This window comes from Loxodonta africana, chromosome 4 (assembly GCF_030014295.1).
Source record: "Loxodonta africana isolate mLoxAfr1 chromosome 4, mLoxAfr1.hap2, whole genome shotgun sequence".
Taxonomy (NCBI): Eukaryota; Metazoa; Chordata; class Mammalia; order Proboscidea; family Elephantidae; genus Loxodonta; species Loxodonta africana.
The window spans coordinates 152,838,333-152,855,428 of NC_087345.1; the positions used below are offsets into that span (position 1 = coordinate 152,838,333).

General features: G+C 41.7%; 1 protein-coding gene across 1 annotated transcript in view; it reads right to left on the reverse strand.

The window, feature by feature from the left end:
- Positions 1-12,089: 12,089 nt before the first annotated feature.
- The window catches only part of CCDC3 (coiled-coil domain containing 3), a 115,968-nt gene continuing 110,961 nt past the window's right edge, over positions 12,090-17,096 (reverse strand). The window contains exon 3 of the mRNA XM_003410733.4: positions 12,090-15,029. Coding sequence (XP_003410781.3) covers positions 14,754-15,029 — 276 coding nt within the window. The 3' untranslated portion in view covers positions 12,090-14,753. The remainder of the gene's footprint in view (positions 15,030-17,096) is intronic.

Consider the following 17,096-nt stretch of genomic DNA (forward strand, 5'->3'; position numbering starts at 1 on the left):
ATAAACTATATTTTTGGTTCAAAGAAGACTCCAGGGGATAGTTTTGGTTTAAGGTTTGCATTTAAAGATTATCTCAGGGCAATCATTTTGGGGTTTAGCTAGCCTCAATGGCACCAGAAAGCCTGGGTTCCATTGAGAATTTGAAATTCTGTCCCATATTATCTCCCCTTTTGATCAAGGTTCTTCTATAGAATATTTGATCAAAATGATCAGTAATGATAGCCAGGCACAATCCAGTTCTGGTACCATGACAAAGGAGGCAGTTGTTCATGGAGGTAACCAGGGTGGCAATATATTTCCTCCTCATATTCCTGACTCTCCTTCCTCTGCTGCTCCAGATGAATGGAGACCTATTATTGTATCTTGGATGGCCACTTGCTGGCTTTTAAGACCTCAAGCACCATGCTACAAACTAGGAAGTAGAACAGAAGTATTGAGAAACAGTATTAGGCTAATTTATTGAGAGAGGAATCATGTACATTTTCAGGTTCCCTCTAACTCCTTCTCATTTTTCAGTTCTCACTTTAAAAATCACCTTCAGAAAGATCTTCACTGACCATCCCATCTAAAATGGGTCTTCCACCTTGGTCTCCACCTCCACTAGTATTATTTCTGCAACCAGAACACAGTTGATTTCATTCACAGGACTCATGTATGAGTTTATGGTATTGTTTCTCTTCTCTATTGGATTTTGAATCTATGATGGAAAGGAACGTGCCTATCTTGGTCATCACTCTCAGCCAGAACTAGCACAGTGCTTGGCACAGAGTAGGTGCTCAATAAATAGTTGTTGAAGAAATTAATGAGCTGCCTCTGAGATCATGGTTCAGAGTGGATTAATTTAAGCTCCAAGCATGGGCTAACCTGCTGCCATCGAGTAGATTCTGACTCATAGCGAGCCTATGGGACAGAGTAGAACTGCCACATAGGGTTTCCAAGGAGTGCCTCATGGATCTGAACTGCCAACTTTTGGTTAGCAGCCGTAGCTTTTAACCACTACACCATGAGGGTTTCCAAGCATGGGCTGGGGCAGTCTTATTCCAGATCACTAAGCTCTCAGTCCAAGATGAGAAACAGTTTTCTAAAGATGGCACAGGGAACAATTATCAGGGAGTATGGAGACAAGCAATGTGGCAAATTTCCAAGACCTGTGGACACTGGTGCCATTTGCATTAATCACTGAGCACTGTGGCATATGTATCCTTGTTAGCAGGATCATGGGGCAGAGATGGATGGATCCACTCTGACTTCCTGCTCAGCTCTTGAAATGAAAGGTTCTTGTAAGCATTTTGAGTTGTTCTCATGAGACATCATGACCAGCACACTGAAAAACCATGTGGCTATTTGCCAACTGCCTGGTTTAAAATCTAGCCCCTTCTATGGAAAATGAAATTGAGAAAGTATTTCAAGATTTCTAATCATAATCTATCCCCTGCAGGGAAGAAGGCTATTTTTATGTTCAAACCCAACACACTAGAGAGTTCTGGGAATGCAGCATGCATCCAACTTCTATGAGAGAGACTGGATCAGAAGCTAAGCACCAGCACTTCTCCTAAGGAGGAAGCTGAAAATATCACACAGCTCTCTGGTTTCTCAAGCAAGCTTTATCCTTCAAATCTATTGAAAGATAGAAGGAACACAGTGGGCCCAGTTAAAAAAGTAGACAATGAAGTGGCAGGAAAATTTCAAAGTGGAAGTTAAAATGGTGAAGACTTTTGTTAACCTGAACTAGGGGTCTGCTTCTTTTCTGAAGAATTTAGCATATGGATTAGCCAACGGGGAGACATTAAGACAAAGGGAAAACCTGGCGAAGTTTCCATCCCGCAACAGCAAGTCAGAGTTCACAGGCTTAGTGAAATCGTGATGTATGCAGGGAGATGTTAGAATTTGTTTCTCTTTTGAAATATTGTTTATGCCTCTTTTTAGTGAGATGAAAAAGCTCTCTTCTTCACTAAATAGTGTGATAGAGTGCTGGAAATGTCTGTATGTGTCAGTCACAAGAAAGGGAAAGCAGAAAAAGAAGAGGCTAAATCTTTGCAGCCTGAGTTTCCAGGGAAGAAGAACTGGTGACTCCCCAATCCCTAAAGCTCACTGATATTTGATTATTTGAAATTGAGAAATGCTTAATGTGTACAACCCAATGGCTTGACAGCACTTGGTGTCCAACACTGAAATGGTAAAAATGAGTTTGCGAGTAAAGCCTGTTCTTCAGAGATGGTTCTTTCTGAAATGCTATGTAGTTGCTTTTTATGTGCTCTGATTTGTGGGTTATAATGTTCCTTATTATCACCACCACCACTCCCCCCCCACCAAAAAATAATAATAAAGGACAAGAATCCAATCTTTGAAAGTCCTACTGCAGAAGTAAAATGAAAAAGTGACCAATTGCATAGGTTGAAAACGTGTAACCATGACCAACAGGATTTTTCAAGCAGAAATAGATTCTATGTGATGGGAGTAAGCACTGTGGGAGAAACTTCTATTCTTCCCAAGGTGAATGCCAGTTGTCACCCCTCCCCCATACCCAGAGTCCCTGCCCCCATCAGTGACCCTGCTGTATGCTACTGGTGGGCTGTGAGTCATGGTGTGGAGATAAGGGAAGTCTCCTGGAGGCCCAGCTCACACTACTTGCTAGGGTGAATGATGGATGGGATGAAATTCTGCAGTGATAGCAGGACAAGAATTCTACTCCTCATCACTGATGCGCCTGATCAAAACAAGCAAAAAAAAAAAAAAAAAGAAAGAAATTAAAAAAAAAATCTATCTCAAACTGTGATGTGTTGCTTTTCCCTCTGAAGTCTTCCGTGGTTCATAGTTCTTGGCAGGCAGGCCGACTGGGTGTATCTGAAAGGTTTATACCTCTGGGACATTGACAGGGGTTACCTGGATGAAAGCCATGAAAAGGTCGAGCCGGCCGCTCCCTTCAGTTGATGCTTAGAAAAACTTTCCACTTGGCCTTGGATTAGGTAACCCAGAGATTTGCAACAGGTTTCCTCTTCCAAACTAAACACTTGGGTCTGAGTTTTAACTCCCATTAAAGAAACTGCCTTGGGGAATCCAAAGTAAAATCGAACTTACAAAGAAAACCAGTTGTAAACACTGCTTGCAAACAATAATGTGGGATTTAGGTAAAGCTGCACTTGGGAAGACATCCATGTGCTTGAGCAACTGTAGAAATTAAATCCTTATCATCTATTTCAGAGGCCACTGTTGGACAGCAAATATAGATACAGAGATGATAGATGATAGAGAGATAGAGCTAGATGAATAGATAGGTAGGTAGGTAGGTAGATAAACTTTAAATTTATTGGCGGGGAGACTAGTACAGAGAAGCTAAATCATCTCTGTGGCATCATAGATAGAGAAAGCATTTCCAAGGAACCAAGACAGAAATTCAGCACTGTGCTTTTTCCTCTCACAATGATGGACTTCTGTTTGTGAAAGTCTCTCTATCCTTGGAAGTTTCCCTATGGAGCCTAAGCAGCCATCAGAGAGAGCACTATTTTACAAAGGGATCTGAGTATGGATTGGAGTTGGACTAGAGAATCTTTAGAGTTACTTTATACCGTGGAATTCCATGTGTTTTTAATTGAGTCTTATAGGCTCTTTGTTGGATGCCGGACTACATCCAGGAGACAAGGGGAACTTATCAATGATTCTGTGATTTTCAGCTTCCTCCAGTGTTGCTAGTTGTCTTTAGTAAAAATAGCAAACAACCAGTGATGGTGGGTTAGGAATAATGGGACAGTGATAAAAATCTACCTATAAGGATTTGCCCTCCTTGCCATAACCATAAACAAAAAATAAACTTATTACCGTGGAATTAATTCCAACTCATAGCGACTCTATAGGACAGAGTAGCACTGCCTCACAGGGCTTCCAAGGAGCAGCTGGTGTATTCTAACTGCTGATCTTTTGGTTAGCAGCGAAATGCTTAACCACTACACCACCAGACCTGCTTTTACACTATTCAACCCCTTAAGTTGAATCATTAAAGCCCAGCGGTGGCAAACCCAGTGCCATCGAGTCGATTAAGGTAGACTCTAAAATGGCTCCCACTGATCCCCTCTCCTAGTATTCCTGTCCTTGTGTATTTTTCTCCCCTTAAGTGTGTGCAGGACCTGTGACTTGCTTCTAACCAATAAAATATGGCAAAAGTGATTGTATATCACTTATTGATTAGATTATATAAGATTACAACTTTCCTCTAGCTAACAGACTTCCCCTATTGTCTTTTGATGAAGCAAGCAGCTAGGTTGGAGAAGCCCACATTGCAAGGAACAGAAGATGGCCTCCAGCCAACAGCCAGCAAGGAACTGAGGTCTCAGTCCAACATCCTGCAAGGAACTAGACCTGCCAACAACCATGCAAGTCTGGAAATGGATCCTTCGCCAGTTGAGTCTTCAGATAAGACTGAAGGCCTGGCCAGTGCCTTGATCGCAGCTTTGTAACAGATGCTGAAGCAGAGAACTCAGCTAAGCCCTGTCCAGATCCTGGCCTATGGAAACTGTGAGACAAAACAATGTGTATTTTAACCCACTAAGTTTATAACAATTTGTTATGGAGGAGTAGATAGCTAATACATCAGTCTCAAGTATCCGCACTTGGATCACTTTACCAATATTCAGAAAATACTTCAAGTACCTTGACATATCTTCTTACCAAGGGGGTTCCCTAAAATAATTCCTCCCAGAATAAAGTGTTTATCCCATAGAAAAATAACCTCTTTTGCCCTCAAAGCAGTCATTCTCAACTCTGGCTGCATATTATCATCATCTGGAAGGGGTTTGGTTTGGTTGGATTTGTTTTGCTTTTAATACTGATACTGGAAACCATTCCAGGTGGGGAGGGGGCAGGCTGGCAGGTAGGCATCCTTTTGTCTACAGCTCCCCAATTGTTCCTAATGTGCAGCTAGGGTTGAGAACCAATAGTTTATAATCACGGTATAAAATATTCTGCCACCTTCAGAATGGCAGTTTTATCCCTGCTTCTAGCATTCAAAGGTTCAGAAATATTGAAGGCCACTCTCAGAGTACCCAGCTACACAATTAAGAAAAGATTTTTAATAAGAGAAAAGGGCATTTACGTGTCTGGTTGAAATTTTCTCATTTTATTGGACTGGAAGAAAGGGAATCCCAGGCTATCCAGTTCGTGCCTAGCCACATGGCAACTGGAGATTCATCTCTTGGGGACGGAGTGATGCAGCCAAATCAAGATCCTTTAATGGGGAGCAGGATTAATTGGAAAAAAAAAATAGATAATCTGAAGTTTCATTTTAGTTCCTTTTTTTCAGTCTTCTTGAGCCTTTAGTGAAAGCTGAAGAAAGCAGCAGACAAACTAATTGGAGTTTTATCCCTTCACTGTTCAGCCTTCAGCACTGGGGCCAACAAGTGCTGTAGACACCAGGGGGGTGGCAGCAGAAGTAAGGGGTCAGGGGTAGAAAAGCAAGATTTTTTTCAACCCCTTCCCTGGAGAAAGTCTTTGCCAGGAAATAACTTTTTCAAGTTGTTCTCTTCTTATGTGTTGGTTGTAAATGGTGGAGAGCTGATGGTACTTCAAGGATATTTTGTAGGTGCCTGTGTCAAGGAGAGTTAGAAAGCAAGGAAGAGGCTGAACCTTTATAAATGGAAAAATAGCTTTGGATAATGGCACTTCAGCTGCTTTAGGATATTGGCAATGGAAGAATCTGTTGTGAAGGTAGACTTTTTCTTGAGGTCAGCAGCTGAAAGAAGCCCAGAACCCGTGGAGTAATCACTCCTGCCTCTGTTGTTGGCCAGGGCTGAGGAAAGATGCTAGACCAGGTTGTGGAGGAAGAGGAGGGGGCCTGGGTGATGAAGAGAGTTGTCTTTTGCCTCCCTCCCTTCATGTCTCCGTTCTTAAAATTCTGGAAGGGGTGGTGTATGATACTGCCTTCTTCATTCCTTCATCCTTCCTTGACAAGCATTTGGTTAGGGCCGTGCTGTGCTAGCCACTGAGGATTCAGAGCTGAATTAGCCACAGGTCCTGCCCTCACGAGGCTTACAAGTTAGTAAAGGGGACGGACACAAAGAATTAACAACAACAACAAAAATGTAGCCAATGCTAGAATAAGAGTGTGCCTCAAAGGCTATGGAACTTCAGAGAAAGGAGTAATGTATTCTAGTTAGTGGATCAGGAAAGGCTTCACAAATCAAATGATACTTAGCAAAACTTTCCAGTTGGGCTTAGATCGGGTAATCCAAGGCTTCTCAATAGCCACCCACTGCCAACTTATAAAATATTAAAGGATTACAACAGTTGCTATGGTGAATGAGAATCATAATAGCCTTTGAGCAAGATTTTGAAACTTGAATAGAATTTTCTCAGGGGATAAAGCGAGGCCAAGGTGAAAGGCCGAGGGAATCATATAAGCAAAGTCGCTGGGCTCTGGGTGAATTTCTTCCATTTTGGTTCAGAATGAGAGAGTATGTATGATAAGAAAGGGAAGGCAGGAGGACCTAAAATGGTGATTTTTTTTTAATTGGGATAAATTCAGTATAACATAAAATTCACCATTTTAGCCATTTTAAAGTATACAATTTAGTGATTTTAGTTTATTCACAACGTTGTGCAAACATCACCACTATCTACTTCCAGAACGTTTTCATCACTCCAAAAAGAAACCTCGTACTCACTAGCAGTCACTCCAGATCCTCCCTTCCCCCAGCCCCTGTCAACCACTAATCTTCTTTCTCTCTCTCTGGATTTGCCTGTTCTGAACATTTCCTATAAATGGAATCATACAGTATGTGGCCTGTTGTGTCTGGCTTCTTTCACTTAGCATAATGCTTGCAAGGTTCATCCACGCTGTAGCCTGAATCACTACAAGTAGTCCCTGATTTACAACAGGGTTCTGTCCCAATGATGCCTTTGTAAGGCAGTTCTGACATTAAGTCAAATACCTCCTTTTTTTTTTTAGTTTTCATTACTATTGCCTTTTATTATCAGTATTTTTATAAATCCGATCTTTATTTGTCTTTGGGGGTTGGAAACATTATGTGTAAAATTACAGATATGATGACATCAACAAATTATGTGCTGCAACATTGTACACAGTACTTATTACTAATAAGATGTACAAAAAAATAATGGACGGCCGTAAGTGCAGTAAGTACAGTTCGTTGTAACTCAGATATGTTGTTAAGTCAGCAACTGCCTGTACCTCATTCTATTTTATGGATGAATAATATTCCATTGTATGGATATACCACATTTTCTTCATACATTCATCAGTTGATGGACACTTGGCTTGTTTCCACCTTTTGGCTATTGTGAATAGTGCTACTATGAACTTTTGCGTATACATTTTTGTTTGAACACCTATTTTATTTTGTGTATAGGTCTAGGAGTAGAATTGCTGGGTCATATGGTAACTCTATGTTTCACTTTTTGAGGAATTGCCAAACTGCCTTCCATAGCAACAAACCATTTTACATTCTCACCAAAAATGTATGAGGGTTCCGATTATCCACGGCTTGAAAAACACTTGTAATTTTCCTTTTTTTAATTATGTCCATCCTAGTTTTTTTAGTAAGTACAAAGTGGTATCCCTCTGTGGTTTTGATTTGCATTCTCCTAGAGTCCATGGGGAAACCCTGGTGTCATAGTGGTTAAGAGTTATGTCTGTTAACCAAAAAAAATGCCGGCAGTTCAAATCCATTAGGCACTCCTTGGACACTCTATGGGGCAGTTCTACTCTGTCCTATACAGTTGCTATGAGTCGCAACGGACTCAACAGCAAGGGGTTTGGTTTTGTTTTCGAGAGTCCATGGACTCTAATGATTAATGCTGTCTAGCATCTTTTCAGAAACCCTGGTGGTGTAGCGATTAAGAGCTATGGCTGCCAACCAAAATATCGGCAGTTCGAATCCACCAGGTGCTCCTTGGTAACCCTAAGGGGCAGTTCTACTCTGTCCTACCAGGTCGCTGAGTCAGAATCGACTCGATGGCAACAGGTTTGGGTTTTTTTAATTTTTTTTAGTTTAGCATCTTTTCCTGTGCTTATTGGTCATTTGTCTTCTTTAGAGAAATGTCTGTTCAAATCCTTTGCTCATTTTAAACTGGGTTGCTTGTCTTTTATTGCTGAGTTGTAAGAGTTTTCATATATATATATGTATATTCTTGATTGGTTCCTATCAAATATATGATTTGCAGACATTTTCTCCTATTCTCACTTTCTTTATAGTGTCCTTTGATGAACAAAAGTTTTTAATCTTGATGAAGTCCAATTTATCTTTTTTTTTCTTTTGTCACTTGTGCTTTTGGTATCATATTTAAGAAACAGTAGCCTAGTCCAGGGTCATGAATATTTACACTTAACGTTTCCTTCTAAGAGTTTTATATTTTTAGCTCTTACATTAAGGTCTTTGATCCATTTTGAGTTAATCTTGGCTGAAAGCAGAGAACAGCAGAAAGATGTTTACCTGTGTTTTATTGACTATGCAAAGACATTCAACTATGTGGATCACAACAAATTATGGATGACACTGAGAAGAATGGGAATTCCAGAACACTTAGACATGCTCATGAGGAATCTGTGCATAGACCAAGAGGCAGTTGTTCAAACAGAACAAGGGAATACTGCATGGTTTAAAATGAGGAAAGGTGTGTGTCAGGGTTGTAGCCTTTCACCATACTTATTCAAACTGTATGCTCAGCAAATAATCTGAGAAGCTGGACTATATGAAGAAGAGCGCACCATAAGGATTAGAGGAAGACTCATTAACAACCTGCATTATGCAGATGACACAACTTTGCTTGCAAAAGTGGCGATGACTTGAAGCACTTAGTGAAGATCAAAGACTACAGTCTTCAGTCTGGATTACACCTTAACATAAAACAAACAAAAAAAACACCAAACTTGTTGCTGTTGAGTTGATTCCAACTCATATCGACCCTATAGGACAGAATAGAACTGCCCCACAGAGTTTCCAAGGCTCAGCTGGTAGTTTCAAACTGCTGACCTTTTGCTTAACTGCTTAACCACTATGCCACCAGGGTTTCCACTTAACATAAAGAAAACAAAAATCATCACAACTGGACCAATGAGCAACATTATGATAAACAGAGAAAAGACTGAAGTTGTCAAAGATTTCATTTTACTTGGCTCTACAGTCAAAGCCCATGAAAGCAGAGGTCAAGAAATCAAACGACATACTGCATTGGGCAAATATGGTGCAAAAGACCTCTTTCAGGTGTTAAAAAGCAAAGATGTCACTCTGAGGACGAAGGTGCACCTGATCCAAGCCATGGTATTTTCAATCGCCTCAAATCCATGCAAAAACTAGATGATGAATAAGGAAGACTGAAGAATTGATGCCTTTGAATTATAGTGTTGGCGAAGAATATTGAACATACCATGGACTGCCAGGAGAATGAAAAATCGGTCTAGGAAAAAGTACAGCCAGAATGTTTTTTAGAAGTGACAACGGTGAGATTTCATCTCATATACTTTAGACATGTTATTAGGAGGGACCAGTCCTTGGAGAAGACCATCATGCTTGGTAAAGTAGAGGTTTGGCAAAAAAGAGGAAGACCCTCAAGGAGATGGATTGGCACAGTGCCTGCAGCAAGCGGCTGAAACATAGCAATGATTGTGAGGATGGTATAGGACTGAGCAGTGTTTTGACCTGTTGTACATTGGGTCACTATGAGTGGGAGCTGACTTGGCGGCAGCTAACAACAACAACAACATGAAATAGGGGGTCCAAATTCATTCTTTTGTATGTGGATATCCAATTGCCATAGCACTGTTTGTTGAAAAGAATATTCTTTCCCCATCAAATAGTCCTGTTGAATATCAATTAACTATGAACGTATGGGTTTATTTCTGGACTTTCAATTCTATTCAATTGTTCTGTACATCTATCCTTATGACAGTACCACAGTGTTTAGATTACTTTAGCTTTGTAGTAAGTTTTGAACTTTGAAAGTGTGAATCTTCCAGCTTTGTTCTTTTTTGAGATTATTCTGGCAATTTGGAGTCCATCGCATTTCTATATGAATTTTAGGATCAATTTGTCCATCTCTGTAAAAAGGCAGTTGAAATTTTGATAGAGATTACGTTGAATGTATGTATCAATTTGGGGTGTGCTGCCATCTAAACAATACTAAGTCTTCCAGTCGGTAAACATGGGATGTCTTTACATTTATTAGGTCTTTCCTTAATTTCTTTCAACAATGTTCTGGTACTTTTCAGTGTACAAGTTTTGTACTCCTTGGTTACATTTATTCCTAAGTATTTTATTCTTTTTGATGTTATTATAAATGCAAGTATGTCTTAATTTCATTTTTGGGCCATTCATTGCTAATGTATAGAAGTGCAACTGATTATCGTATATTGATTTTGTATCCTGTCACTTTGCTGAACTCATCTTTTATCTCCAATAGCTTTTTAATAGTGTTCTCTTTATATAAAATGATGTCATCTGTGAATAGAGATAGTTTTACTACTTCTTTTCACATTTAGATGATTTTATTTCTTTTTTGTGCCAAATTTCACCGGACAGAACTTCCAGGACAATGTAAAGTAGAAAGGGAAAGAAAGGACATCCTTGTCTTGATCATGATAATAGATGGAAAGTATCCAGTCTTCCACCATTAAGTATGATGGCAAAACTTTGGAGATTTGACATGAATGAAAGGAAAAATACAACATATCAAAACTTATGGGATACAGCAAAAGCAGCCCTCAGAGAAATTTATAATGGTGAATAGTGTCAAATGCTGCAAATTTAAAGTTTGATAAGATCAGGGGGAAGATGAACTTGGTAATCTTATCCCTTTGAGAGCAGCAGTGTGGCCATATACTAGATTCCAATGAACCAAGGAGGCAATAGAAGGTTTGAAAATGTGAGTCAGCACGTATAGATGACTCCTTAAGAAATTCAGTCATAGATTAAAGAACAGAGCTAATGTAATAACATCAGGGAGAATCAGGAGCCAAGGATGACTGTTACTGTAGTTGTGGTCTGTTGTGGTTTGTATGTTTTTGGCTTCTTTCCTAGGAAGGGTAGATCTGAGTATGGCTGGAGGAGTCCTCAAGAGGAAAATATATGATAAAAGGGAAATATTGATAGAGTCAGATAAAAGGGAAATATTGGAGGGGAGCAACATGAACTCAAGAAGACAGGGAAAAGGTTTGGCCCTAGAGAGGTGAGGTGCGAGAGAGGAGAGAAGGATGGGTAAAACTAGTCTGTCAGTGGGAAGGATGTTGAGGAAACTTTCTGATGGATTATATTTTATCGGTAAATGTAAAGGAATGATTAACTACTGAGTGTGAAAGAAAAGGAGATGGCTCAGGAATAAGAAAAATGATAAGACCTAGAAAAGTTCTATAGTGATTGGGAAAGAAGCTACAGTTCAAGATGAAGATTGAAAAGAAAATTATATGGAATCCCACCTAATATTCTCTTATTTCTGACACATATTGGGCCTTTTAGGTGAATATTAATAATAAAAATTATTATTATATGTAACATCTATTGAGCGCTTTCAGCGTACCAGGCACTGGGTTAAGCATTTAAATGTATAATCTCAATCAGTCCTCATAACAGTCTTTGAGGTAAGAATGATTATTATCCCATTGTACAGCTGAGTAAGTATAGAGAGAAATGAAGATGGAGTTGAATCTTTGGTTGACCACGTGTACTAGCTACGTATCTTGGGAAATTTTCTTAAACTTTCTGAGCTCCAGATTACTCTTGGAGAATGGGGATAACTATTTTATTGTTAGGAATAGTAAATGAGATAATATTCCTATATTGTGAAAGGACGAAATACCTGCTGGGTGTTTGATTGATTGATTTTTTACTGTAAAACCATCATAGGATATGGAGTGTTGCTGAGCCAACAACTTGATCCCAGATCACTGTGATTTGAGTTTGTATTCTCTCTCCTCAAAGTTAGCCTGGGCCTTGCACCTCAGATATGAGAGCCCCTATTAACTTCTGCAGCCAAGCAGGAACCATAAATTCAATCTGGACTAAAATAATAGGGGCCATTAGAGACAGTGGCTCAAACTGGAGTCCTGCCAAGGGCATTCACGTTCAAACACACTGTGGAAGCCAAAGAAACCTCACCCACAGGCTAGGTGTGGCCCATGTGCTGCCAGTTTGTGACTCCTGGTGATTATGGTTTAAAGGTTCCAGGTTCCACCTGCCTCTCGCTTAACTATGTGACTTTGGAAAAGTCACTGGCCTCCTTGTACCACAAAGTATAACTAAGCAATGGCCTGCATCTCAGGGATGGTGCCAGGACAGGCTGGTGAAAGTCGGCCAAGTTCTGAGTATTCTTGGAGTCAGACGCATGAAAAATTCCTACCAGTACAGTTAACAGGTGGCAAAGGCTGGGGTGAGATGACAACACAACAGATAACAGATACCTGGGGAGTTCCCTTTGGCAACAGACCTCAGTGTACTTTTGGAGACACTGATTAATGGAGGTGCTTGTCCCTTGTGAGCAGCAGGTCAGGATAATATTGCTTTGCTGCAGGTGTGTAGAGAGATGGGAACCTGGGGAGAGTCAGGGTTAGGCCATGTCCAGACGGGGACAGCAGGAGAGCTTGAACTCAGGCTCCTAAATGCCCCAGGCTTTTCCCCCAAAGGATCTCAAATCACTTTTCCAGGCAAAAGCTGGAAATCCTGAAACCTCCCTGACCCAAAAGAAACACACATTGCCTGGTTGCTGTGGTTGAAATCACTGCTCACATTTATTGAAAAAGCAGAACGTAAGGCATCTGTGGGGACCCAGCTTCCAAAGTCCCTCAAGTGCTTGCTGTAAATCACCCTCAGGCTTATCATTCCCTTGGGTGGATGCGGCATTGCTATAATGAAACGTCACCAGGAAGGATAAACTAGAGGATACACCTCCTATTGTACCATCCTATGAAGAATACAACTAACAAAGCAGCAGCAGAAGCTTGGAAATGCAAGTACCCGTGAACAAGACCCCCTGTTCCATCCAATACAGGGCACAGACTTCTCCCCAAGGTGCTTGGCTATATCCCCTACTCCCTCCCGAGCAGCAGCCTGCCACCAAGACTCAAGTGAACACACGGGTCATCTCCCCAGAATGGCTGCCAGGGCATGAAGTACAATGTTTTCCTAAAGGAAGAATGTAAATCTGATAGCAACTGTCATTTTTGATGGAGAAGACAGTATAACCAGGGCCCAACAGTACCTAGGGTCATTTATGGGTGCCAGATTCATATGTGGGAGGCAGCAGTTTCTGCCAGTGGAATAGCACTTGGTTTGGGAAGTCACCATTAGAAGATGACCAAGAGACAGCTGCACAGCTGACTACTTAATAAGACAACTGCGACCTGATCGCATGTGCCTATGTCAAGGCCTCCAGTGATCAGGTATAGTGAAGAGTCTTTTTTATTTGCAGTATTGTTTTAAAGAGTCCCTGGGTGGTACACACAGTTAAGTGCACAGTTACTAACGGAAAAGCTGGCACTTTTAATCTACCCAGAGGCACCTCAGAAGAAAGACCTGGAAATCTGCTTCCAAAAGGTCACAACCATGAAAACCCCATGGACTGTGGTACTACTATTCTGCACACACGGGGTTGCCATGAGTCAGAATCAACTCCAAGGCAACTAATTTCTTTTTAAAATTCTTTTCAAAGTTTTCTTTTTTAAAGAGGATGAAGTGCTGTGATTATGTATAGGAACCAATGTACAGACACATGACAGATGTGCAAATATTGCTGTCAGGGCATAGACAGCGCTGGTGGATGGGAAGTGTTTACGTTGAAAAGAAGAAATAAAACTGTCTGGAACAAGATTCCGGAGAGTCTGCATGGGAATAAGTTCACCTGAGCCCAACGTGTAAGAAGGGGTCTTTGTAGAATGGAAGTTTACAGTGTATTGGGTCAGTTCACTTTGAATTTGGAGAAGTTAGAAGCAATTACGGAGCAAACAAATACGTTAGGAGTTAGCAGGGGGTGAGGTATTGCTCAGGCTCCCCCCATATAGAAACGTGGTTTGATGAAACATGACAGGCTTATAACTGCAATTCCCCTCTAGAGTCAAGTGACCCATAAGTATTATCTTCAGCTCTGGTAAATGGTGTTGGAAATCAGGTATAATTCATCCTGTTTAATTACCTGCTGCCCCACTCCCAACTCAATTCCCTTACCTGTGATGAGCTCACGAAGCCTTTATGTGCCTTGGCTTCGAGGGAAATGCTGGCTGGGTAGAGATGCCGTGCGCATATTTATTCATATACATCCTTGGGTACTTTGCAATGCTACCATCTCCCTTCCGATGATGTGGAAAAGGAGGCTCCAGAAGGTTCTACGACTTGCTTAAGATCGCCCATCAAGGTTGTACTGAAGCTTAGAGTTTAGAACCCACCGACCCTGCTGAAATAAAGGCTAAGCCCTTGGCTCTCTGGCACATCTAGTGTTCTTTCCCCACTCACTGCCCTTTCCCCCATCCCTCAGTTAGGGGTTGTGACTGGAAGCTGAGAACTGACCTGCAGGCAAACAGAGAACTTCAGAGCACCACCGGGCTAGGGCAGGCAGCAGGTGAGGTGTGATGCTGAGGACAGCAAGGCTAGTAACCAACGTGAAAGCAAACTTGCCATTTTAACAAAGTAGACTCTACCAAATGCATAGTAAAAATATCCTGTATAAGATTTGAAATATGTACACACAGAAAACCACCATCATTTTCAATCGCCTGTTGACAGGAAATGCCCTAAGCCCGCTCCGTCCGCGTGGCCCGAGCCCTACCCCCGGAGATAGCTGGCACGGGCGTGCTCGGGCTTCAGGGCATTGAGGTGCGGGATCCGGCCAGCGGGTGCCCCCAGCTTCTCGTTGAGTTTCTGGTTCACCAGCTCCAGGTGGCGGCTGTTCTTCCGAGCCTGCCGCAAAGACCGCTTGACCTTTTTCACCCGCTCCCGGAGCTGCTTGTTTCGTTTCTCAAGGGTGGCCACCTTCTGCTGAAGTTTCTTTACGTGGTCCTCTTCCTCAAACAGGGCCTTCTGCACCGAGGAACACATGAGCTGGGGAAACAGCATGGAGGAAGAGGAAGGTGAACTTCAGAAAATCTCTCCCAGGAAGTTGCCCTGAGTGTGTGGAACCTCCCAGAAACAGACTCCAAGGGCACTGACAGCCTCACCCCAGGACAAGGACACACATATGAGTCCACCTCCACACCGCTTTGCTCTTCCTCCCACTCACTGCCAATGCTTGAGTTCAAGCCTCAGGGCCCCTTGTTGGGTTTTCACCCCATATGGAGTCCCTGGGTGGTGTAAACAGTTACTGCTCTTGGCTGCTAACCAAAACCATGGAGGTTGGAGTCCACCCAGAGGCATCACAGAAGAAAGGCCTGGTGATCTATTTCCCAAAAATCAGGCATTGAAAACCCTGTGGAGCACAATTCTCCGACACACACGGGATCACCATGAGTTGGAGTTTCAAGATGGCAACTGGTACTTCCATGTTTGGAGTATAGAAGTCTCTCCGAGAAATCCCGCCCCCAGCTGCAAATATGAGCACAGACTCTCTTTTGCTTTATATACTTAGGTTCCTTGTATGATTTTGTTTTTAAAAAGGTAATCTAAATATTTGCCATGCATATTGTAGCAAAGAGCTGTTGCAAATCAATAAGTAAAAGAACAAAACCTCAAACAGAAAAACAAAGAATATGGGTAGGTCACAGAAAAAGAAATATAAATATCTCCTAAACATATGAAAAGATGCTCAACCTTACTCATAATAAGATAAATATATATTAAATCCAGAATCAAATACTATTTTTCATATGCTAGAGTGGCAAAATCAAAGAGTCAGGATTTGGGGAAACACTTATACATTGCGGGTGGAATGTAAACCTCTATAAAAAAATTTTTTTTTTTATATATCAACCCTGATGGTGTAATGGTTAAGTGCTGTGGCTGCAAACCGAAAGGTAGGCAGTTCTAATCCACCAGGTGCTCCTTGGAAACTCTTATGGGGCAGATCTGTTCTGTCCTGTAGGGTTGCTATAAGTCGGAATCGACTTCACCGCAACAGGTTTTTTATATATATATATATATATATATATATATACATCTACCCTTTGATCTAGTAATTCTGGGTCTTTTATAGAAAAACTCCCATGTGTGTAAAATGTCACATATATTACAGCATTATTTATTATATAAGGAGATTGAAAACAATATAAGAATACCCAAGAGTGGACTCGTTAAACTATAGTGTAGGTTTGCAATCAGCTGGAATCGACTCGATGGCAGTGGGTTTGGTTTTGGTTTACAGCTTTGTTTTGCTCCTGTTAGCTGCTGTCGAGTCAGTCCCCGACTCATAGCAACTCCATGCACAATAGTACAAACACTGCCTGGTCCTGCACCATCCCCATGACTGGTTGCAGATCAGACTGTTGTGATCCATAGGGTTTTCATTGGCTCATTTGTGAAAGTAGATTGCCAGGCCTTTCTTCCTGGTATATCTTAGTCCATAAGCTCTGCTGAAATCTGTTCAACATCATAGCAACACAAAAGCCTCCACTGATGGACAGGTGGTGGCTGCACATAAAGAACAAAGCAGCTCCTTATGAATTTCCGTGTAACAATATCTAAGTTATGTTGTTACTACAAAAAGGCTTCAGTTAGGCTTCAGTCCCAACTTCTGTATGCTTAGAGAAATATCCATTGGCTCCCCACCATGTACACTGTGGAATGGTTAAAAGCCCAAATTCTGAGGCCAAGTGCCTTGGGTTCAAATCCTGCCTTTTCCACTGACAAGCACTGTGACTTCATGCAAGCTTCTTAAGCTCAGGGTGGTGGCTTCTGTGCCACATCACCCAGATCCAGCTAGAGGACTGAAGGATTTGTTCCCCCAGCTGTTTGGAGTGCTGCTAGCTGACAGCGCCCAGCCAAGTCCCTCTCCAGAAATGGTCCCTGGCTTAAGGGAACCACCTCACCTAAGGTCATAGCCCCTTCCCTGGCATACAATAACTGATTGACACAGGGTGTAAAAGCCGGGGTCCCTCGTGCCAACTTGGAACAACTCTGAAGGGCCATCCCAGCTTCAGAGCGTCCCACGGGGTAGGCTGAGCCCGTTGTTAAGAC